General features: G+C 39.6%; 1 protein-coding gene and 1 long non-coding RNA gene across 2 annotated transcripts; both read right to left on the bottom strand.

Moving 5' to 3' along the window:
* Positions 1-660: 660 nt before the first annotated feature.
* On the bottom strand, positions 661-3,567 carry LOC306995714 (uncharacterized protein). Its single transcript, XM_079607521.1, has 10 exons — positions 3,461-3,567; positions 3,220-3,354; positions 3,073-3,135; positions 2,929-2,955; positions 2,758-2,829; positions 2,591-2,665; positions 1,772-1,993; positions 1,456-1,615; positions 1,275-1,362; positions 661-1,106 (listed from the first exon to the last, which is right to left on the bottom strand). The coding sequence occupies exons 1-7, from the start codon at positions 3,540-3,542 to the stop codon at positions 1,890-1,892; spliced, it is 558 nt and encodes a 185-aa protein (XP_079463647.1). The 5' UTR covers positions 3,543-3,567; the 3' UTR covers positions 661-1,106; positions 1,275-1,362; positions 1,456-1,615; positions 1,772-1,889.
* Positions 3,568-3,969: 402 nt separating this feature from the next.
* On the bottom strand, positions 3,970-7,535 carry LOC306995718. The gene is made up of 3 exons (XR_013796920.1): positions 6,870-7,535; positions 4,399-4,466; positions 3,970-4,063 (listed from the first exon to the last, which is right to left on the bottom strand). It is a non-coding gene; the product is annotated as an uncharacterized lncRNA (long non-coding RNA).
* Between the last annotated feature and the right edge of the window lie 1,164 nt (positions 7,536-8,699).

The following is an 8,699-nucleotide window of genomic DNA, read 5'->3' on the forward strand; positions in this document are numbered from 1 at the left end:
GCCACCTGAATGACGGATTGGAAGCCCTTCTGCAGGCGGAATTCTCGCCACCTTTTGACCGCTTTCCCGATGTAAATTCGGGACTTTGCGCATTCCTTCCCCTTTTCCCTATTCTTTGTTATTTGTTCATCGGAACGTCGTCTCTTTGGTCGTGTGTCGGCCATATCAAAATTCGAAAGAATAAAAATGTTTAACATTAATATTTATTTTTAATACGTTTTCTAGGACATCCTCTAACTTCCCTCTTCATGCTTCTCTCTCCTCCACCCCAGGTAACAATTTATGGTTCCCAGAACGTTCTGGGAACGTTCGTTTTTGGTTGCGGGAACGTTCGTTTTTGGTTGCGGGAACGTTCCCTTAAGGTTAGGTTTTGGTTCCCATGGAAAGTTTTCTTAACGTTCCGGGAACGTTCGTTTTTGGTTACATTGCAACCTTTAGGGAACGTTCCCCTAACGTTGGAACCTTTAGGGAACGTTCCTAGAACGTTCCCCTAACGTTGCAACCTTTAGGTAACGTTCCTAGAACGTTCCCCTAACGTTGCAACCTTTAGGTAACGTTCCCCTAAGGTTATTTTTACATTCCACTAACCTTTAAAAATCTAACAATGGTACCAATTTTATTATTACTTTAAACTGTCTGTGCATAAGCAGGAATTAATTATTATACAAGCAGAAATGAATTTATATGTTAGCAGGAATGAATGAACAGGCAAACTTGATGGGATTTAAAACTTTAATATAGAGTAGACAATATAAAATTACAAAATACAAAAAATATAAAAGGCCTAAAAAAAAATACAAGAATAGAATCAGTTTTACAACTATACAAATAAAACAGAAATTTAAGTACAAAGAGTGTGATGAAGAGTGCAAATGTAGTGTGCAAGATGCATATTGGAATGATAATGTAATGTGCATTTGTTGTTGTGTGTATGTATATATGTTGTGTATAAATGCAGCTTTGAGTCCAAGACAAATTTCACATTGAAAAGGGACAATAAAGTGAATGGCCAAAGTGGCAAAAATACAATTGTTTAATAAAAAATAAATAAAAAAAGAGCTCCATTGTCTTGACCGATCAGCCCTTCTCAGTCCTTCTCAGCTGGCCTAAAAAATAAACAAAAGTTTGATATGTCATACTGAGAATGAACACGTTGACAAACGCAAGACAAATTGCCTTACTAACAACCCTGTTTTTTTTTATTATGACAAATATTGATAGTTTTCCCATTCCTTTGATAATTATGAACATCACATAGAAGTATTCTAATTTACCGTCTGTGTGGGGCAAACTTCAGCACTTGCCCAATCAAGTCCTCCGTCTCTGCTGCAGTCACCGCCGGGAAGTTTTTCTGGAAGGCCGCTAGAGTAAAGTCAAAATGAAGTAAAGTTACAAGTCAAATTAAAACCTCCAAGCTAAGCATAATACTGATGTGAACAATAAAATAACACCTGCCTGTTATAACCCTGCAGATTGTCAGGTCCTGGAAGGCCTTCTTTGCCTTTCTGCCCCGCAGACTAAACTGTTTGAGGACGTCATTGGTTGCCACTCGCCGTAGCATGTGACGGATGGCAGTACCTCTGGTCGAACCTCCAAGAGTTGTCAGGAAAAGTTGCTGTAAAACATAGAAATACAAATTATACATGTAGAACAAAGTGGAGAGCTTGTACAATCTCATTTTGTAAGAGCCGTCAGTTCAGTTATAATGATATTTGAAGTTATGCAATTATATAGTGTTAATCTTAGGGCAGGACTATGGCAACTTAATTACCATTTTTTCCCCTCCTCTCCTGTTGACCGAGACTCCTGTCAAACTCCTCCAGCTCTGTGACTGTCGAGCAGGGCGACAGCAACATATCATCGACAGGAGCAGAGGGAGGTGACTGGGACTAGGAGCTCCTTAAGAGCATGAGCACCTCATCCAGCCTCTGCTCCATCTTTTCCTCAAATGAGTCCATTCGCTGTGCCATACGGGTAATGGATGTCCACATGGCTATGGAAAAATTAATTATGTTAGTTTTAGTTGTTATACATTACTTGAATATGTGAACAACTTAAGGAACACGCCGACTTTTTGGGACTTTAGCTTATTCACCGTATCCCCCAGAGTTAGATAAGTCTATATTCTCAGAAGGCGAAGCACTGCTACTTCTGGGGAGTGATTTGCTTGTAGCCCCTGAGAACCCCCGTGGTGAGGAGCAGAGAGTTCGCTCAGAGTTGGAGTAAATCACTCCGCAGAAGTAGCAGTGCTTCGGCCTTCTGAGAATATAGTTCAGAGTATGTATATGATTAGAAGATGGCTGTCTCACAATGTGACCTTGTTATTTGTACACGCTGTGACTATACAAATCACAACATGTAAATAGGAAAATGTTGCCATTATTTGTCACTTATAGGGAGCAGTATGCTAGCTGGAACTATTTACTTCCAGTATTTGTGCTAAGCTAGGCTAGTGGTGGGTGCGTCAGACAGAGTTACGGCACGCACAGAGATGAAGAGGGTATGTATGGACTTATCTAACTCTGGGGGATACGGTGAATAAGATAAAGTCCCAAAAAGTCGGTGTGTTCCTTTAAGTGAGTCTTCTTACCTCTCATTTCCGTCTCCATGGCTGAGCCACCTCCCTCTGTGTGATGTCTCACCTCCCTCTGTGTGATGAGTTCTGCTGTTTACAACAACAAAAAAGTCAAGTTACTCTCAAGTTCCTTGTCATGAAATAGTATTTAATTGGAAATGGAAAATGCAAAGCCACTGTACCCTCAGCTTGCGTCATAATAGACCCATCCAATTCTGGGCGACCGGCTGGTTTTCTGTGTGGTGTTGACTCATCTAAAAAGAAAGTAGAAATGAATATTGGTCACTTCATTTATTGTAGGTTTCTTGCAAATGGAGGAGGAAGAAAAAAAAAAGAAGAAAAAAAAAACTTACATGCAGGTGGTGGAGGCAGCTGCGGACCTGAAAACAGGCAGGAAGAGACAAACACATCAGAATAGTCACATGATATGCACTAGGTTGAATATCAGTAGTTCCATGGTAGGAAATATGACTCAGGTTTCTTAAATGTTAACTTACGGACAGGGCTTCCAGACACACACTCCGTTCTCACACTCTTTCTCATTTGTGGAACAGATTCATCTGAAATAAAAGACCAAAAAATTTGTACAGATTGCTAAAAGAAAATTTTAATTGTGTAAATAATGTCTGTACTTAAGGTTTTACCATCACTTGAAGAATCCGTCATGAACCTCCTTGGGCGTTTACACTGCCTTTTGTGGACACTCGCATCGTCTTCCGTCTCAATGCTGGAAGTGTCCATCAGTCGCCGACATTTTTTCATGGCTTTGTCGTAGGAATCTACATTAAGAGAACAAAGTTTTTGTGAGACAGTAGCCGAACAAAGCAGTATTTCCATACAGAGAAAACGTATTTATTTATATATAGTATAGCACCAATAAGTCACCTGTACACAGCCAGATTTTCTTGACTGCATATTTGGCCCAGCTTTTGTTGGGCAAATGGAAGGCGCTGACTTGGGCCCTCATATTATGTGCAGTCCAGTAGCAGAGGATGGCCTTTTGGAAAAATTTACTTTATTTCAGATAATTTCTTACAGTGTGGTGAGGAGAACATTTAGAATGGTAAAAGAAATTATGAAGAAAAAGAAATCTACACAGTTTTGGGAAACGCTACCGTTAATTACGTTAACGTTACATCCATGTAACAGGCTTTACAGCATACATAACATTACATACATCCCTCGGCTGTATCATAAGATAATACCATGGCTACAGGACCCAGAACAGTCATATGAACATGCGCAGTACCGCAATATAACAAAGCCCCACGAGAAAGACGGCTTAAAGTTAAACCCCAAACCCTTGCATTACAACCATGAAACTGTAACGTATTTCACTTACTTTTTGAGAATGTGAAGCTCGATGGTTGCTGTTGTTGGTTGTTTTTCCAAGACTTCCTGATAGTGAACTGTCTACTGAGTTCTATCCATTTCCTCCAGCCAATCAGGAACGTCCGTGTTGCGTCACATGCCTTGACGTCAGCAAACCTGGCCAATCAGCATTTTAGAGGGTAATTTTAAACTAAAATGGAGTGTTGCTATCTCCGACCAAGAATATATGTTATTTCTTTCTTAAACATTAGATAAGGAGTTTGTTTTTTTAATGCACTGTTTAAACGTAAAAGTATAATGCTACAGTGTGTGACATTACACATCCGTATGTGCTCGAGTAAGCAGACAGATAACTTACTGCATCGTTCGAGCATTACGGACGGACATTACATCCACTATACAGATTATTTTATAATATATACACACAAATTGTGCTACGTTTAGTTGTACAAACATGGTTCAGGCAAACATACGTAAAAACATACACGTACCACAATGATGCTCATAGAAACACAGAAATGCGAACGGTCGGATCCACACATTTCCCAAAATGCGCTTTCTGATGACGTCTTTGTTTGGTGTGAGAAAAGGTGGAAAAAAGGAGAAAATGATATTGCTCAAGATTAGCATGTAGTGAAATGGCTTTTTTAATTTCACTGTTTTAGATTGTCAATTTCAGTAATAGGATTATGTAGACTATAGCTGTTATTGTCTGACCAGTTTCTAAAGCTGATAGAGGAGCGATCAGACACATTTAACACGGCATTGGAATGTCTGACATACATGCAAATAAGTGAGTGTAAAATGCCAACGGTACAGGAATAAATTAAACATGAATGTATTCTAACAGTGATAGCAGAAAAGTATTCTAAAAATATTTTATCGAACTATTATTATCCTACGTGAAAATCACAAACAGTGGGTGCAACGTGTGTATTTATAAAGAGACGAAAATGAACTAGCACTATAACGTTAAGGGCTCCCCAGCTAACAAAAAAAGGTCCCCCGAACGTCCCCTAAATGGCCTGTGCGAACGTCCCCCCGTAGGGTCCGCTTGATGTCCCGCGGACGTTCGCGAAGACGTCCTCCGAACGTTCAAGAGGACGTTCACAGGACCACCAGCGGCCATTCGGGACATTAAGGGGACTTTCGCGTTTAGTCCCATGAATATCATTTTATTTTATTTTATTTCTGGCTAACCAAAGAAAACAGACACGTTGTAAGGAACAAAGTATTTATTTGAACAATTGTAAAGGTGTTGTGCTCTTTCCGTGTGTGTGTGTGTCTTCAAACGCGCTGGCAGCTGTGTGTGTGTGTGGGTCAGCTGTGGGGTTAGTCCGTTGGCCATTCTTCCCCCTGGCATCTACCTAAAACAACAAAATGAACACATTCAGTAGTGTTATGATTTTATATGTCTATTTATCCATAAGTGAAATATAACGTTGTCTCATTTCAGCAACATTTAACGTTAGCTTCGTAGTGTTAGCATAACGGTTAGCAGTGGTACACGGCCGACAACTTCATCAAACGTTTTAAAAGGTACAATTTTCATAAAATGTAATGATGGATAGTGGTTACGATAACTAATGTATACTAATATAACAATTAAAAATACCTTTTAGACAGACGAAAGGGACACCACAAGGCTGCGTCTGAGGAGGACCGTTAACTGTCACTCACTAAGCAGCTGAGCGTTGCCATGGATACATGCTGCGTGCCGTAATGAATGACGTCACTCGCTTAGGTGCATTTGATCCCATGTTTTGATCGTCACTTGCATGTGTGTAGCTATATAATATGACACTTTTTTTTTTTTTTTTTTTGAGATTCAAGTGCTATCAGACGTCTTAAGTGCAATAATTAGAATAATATGTTTCCTATAATAACTTATTTTGAATAAAACCAGTCCTTCGATCGCCTGACCAACAGTTTGACATGCAGCCTAAATTAGGATACTTTTATTTGTCTTACCTGTTATTTTCCACTTTCTTTCCAGCAATGTGCTTTTCCCTTCTTCGCATTTTCCTTGGCTGCATTCATCATTTGAAGTCGATGCATTCTTTTAGAGCTCCTGAGATTCAACCTTATTTTCTTCATACATGTGGAATAGTAATTCTAGCCTATTCAATTGAATAAATTATCATGTTTTTGATGTTTAAATTATATTGGCTGAAAACAGACTCTGATTTGATTACATCTTTAATTAGTGATAGAAGTTATAAGTAACATGAAAGTTATTATCTTAACATTAAAATTAAAACTAACATTTTTAACATTAACTTAATTTTACAATAAATTCAAATAATATTTTTTTACTATAATTGATTTGCAGTTACTAATACTATAACGTCAATCTGCAAAACAAAAACCATGGTTTTTAGATAAAATCCATTATCACAATTAATTAATTAGGATATTAAGGAATAAACAAATCCCCTTTTTAATCCAATATTGGGTTTATATTTTAGTTTAATTATTCGTTTGAGTTGCAAGATGTCCGGTCTAATGATAAAAATCAAAGGCATGGGCGACTGGATTTCCCAAGTGTTGTCATGGAAATGGCAGGTGAGGGACGAAATAGGGACGTTCGCAACCTGCCCGGACAAATGTCCTCAGAACGTCCATCAGCGAACGTTACAAAGCGGACCAAATGCGGACGTCATCGGAATGTCCATCAGCGAACGTTACAAAGCGGACCAAATGCGGACGTCATCGGAATGTCCATCAGCGAACGTTACAAAGCGGACCAAATGCGGACGTCATCGGAATGTCCGCCAGCGAACGTTACAAAGCGGACCTAATGCGGACGTCATCGGAATGTCCGCCAGCGAACGTTACAAAGCGGACCAAATGCGGACGTCCTCCGAACGTTCGCTCGGGAACGTTACAAAGCGGACCTAATGCGGACCTAAGGGGACGTTCGAAAAGTCCGGGGGACGTCCCCTGTTAGCTGGGTCCATACCTGTGCTCAAACAATTTATCTTGAGCGTCCATTTACACGAAAGCCACTGAAAGAAGACGGATTCCCAGGCAAGTTGTGTATCCAGAAGGACTTTGGTGTAAATCATAGGTGTAAATCGCAGAACACGGAAGTCAGTCAGGACACAGGACAGGATTTCAATCGGTCACCTGAAAACAGAGGCTTGCCCCTACTGGCGTGGGGGTGTAACGGTTGAATTTGTACACTGAACTTAGCTACTTTGTTGGAAGTGAATTTTCTTATTTGTGAAAATCGTTCGATTGATAGATTCTTGTTTTAAGTATTTTCAACCAATACAGTTAAAAAAACGAAATCAGGCACAAAAGTATTGTTTGCTAAATTGATCAGTCTAAAATGAAATATATTCTTTTGATAATCTGCTTATTTTACTTGGATTTCATAAGACCAATACTTTTTGAGTGAATTAAATCAACTGACTGCAAACCTTTTATATGCTACGTCAAAAACTTAAATGGAGCTTGTTTAAATAAACATTACCAAAAACAACCAAACGGGAACGTTGTGTGGAGGTACAGTGCAACCACAGGAGAACGTTTTAGTTGGTTGGTTCCCTTAACGTTTAAGGAACGTTATAACCCTGAGGGAACGTTCCCTAAACGTTCGTTTTTGGTTTGGTTCAAACTAACCTTTAGAGAACCATAAACTAACGTTCCCTAACGTTCCCTAAACGTTCTGTGTTAGTGGGGACACCCCCCTTGGCCCCTTCATGTGCACGCGCACTAACCCCTCAACCCCCCAAATCCTTTTTGTCGGTTATTGGCTGGATCACTGTTTGTTATGTTTCGTGGTGCGGGTTTGTCAAGTTTGTTTTTGTTGCCGTTTGTGGTCATATTTTAACACTTTAACACTCTTGTGAATGGAGTCAAATTAACTCCCAGGAGAGTTAATTTAACACTGGAGTTTTGTTAACACGTCACATTACAAGAACGCTTTATAAAAAGCACTCTGTCATCTCTGACCTCAATAATATCCTCAAAACATTTTAAGAATGTTGATTTGATAATGTTCCTCCTCTGTTTAGGGTGCACATAACTGGTACGCAGGTACGCATGCGCGACAAAAATCAGGAATGCGTAATGCCACTTGTGTTACTACGCGCCTTTGCGTACTGTCGCCAAAATGCAACCTAGGCAGTGTTAATTTAATTTTTTCACAGATGAAAACGAGACGATAACTAAATAATAACCTTGTTTTAAATGACGACCACTATGACGAATAAAAACTAGACGGAAATGTAAGGGAGGGACGATTGGGGAAGTGATCCAGTCAGAACTGATTTGCGTTTGTGGAAGATGCGCACATTTGAATTGTAACGTGCTGATCTACCGAGTCGGCATGCATGTCTCAAATCGTTAAAAAATGTAAACGTCTGGGAGAAAGAGAAGAGCAGACATATGGATAGATCTGAATAAGAGTGACGACGCGAAAGACAGCTTTATTCGGTATGTTTTTCTGTGCGAACACACACACACACACACACACACACACACACACACGACCCGAAGCGTGCAGCCCCGCACATAGACACAGCGCGCTGCGCGCAAGGACTGAATCGAGCTCTCTTTCGCGTCTGAATGGACAAATACACACAACATTATGTCTAAATGACCGTTTTGGAGAGTATTCACGTAAACACAGTCGGTTATGTCTTTACAGAACATACAGTGCATCAGTGCACACTCTTAAAGTGACAGTGCGTAATAAACCTAATGCCTTCTGTACACTTAATATTGATCAAATAACAAAATAAAAAGAGAAAATTCACTGCTTTTTAATATCTTTAATAAGGAT

This window comes from Phoxinus phoxinus, assembly GCF_949152265.1.
Source record: "Phoxinus phoxinus genome assembly, chromosome: 1".
NCBI classification, from domain to species: Eukaryota; Metazoa; Chordata; class Actinopteri; order Cypriniformes; family Leuciscidae; genus Phoxinus; species Phoxinus phoxinus.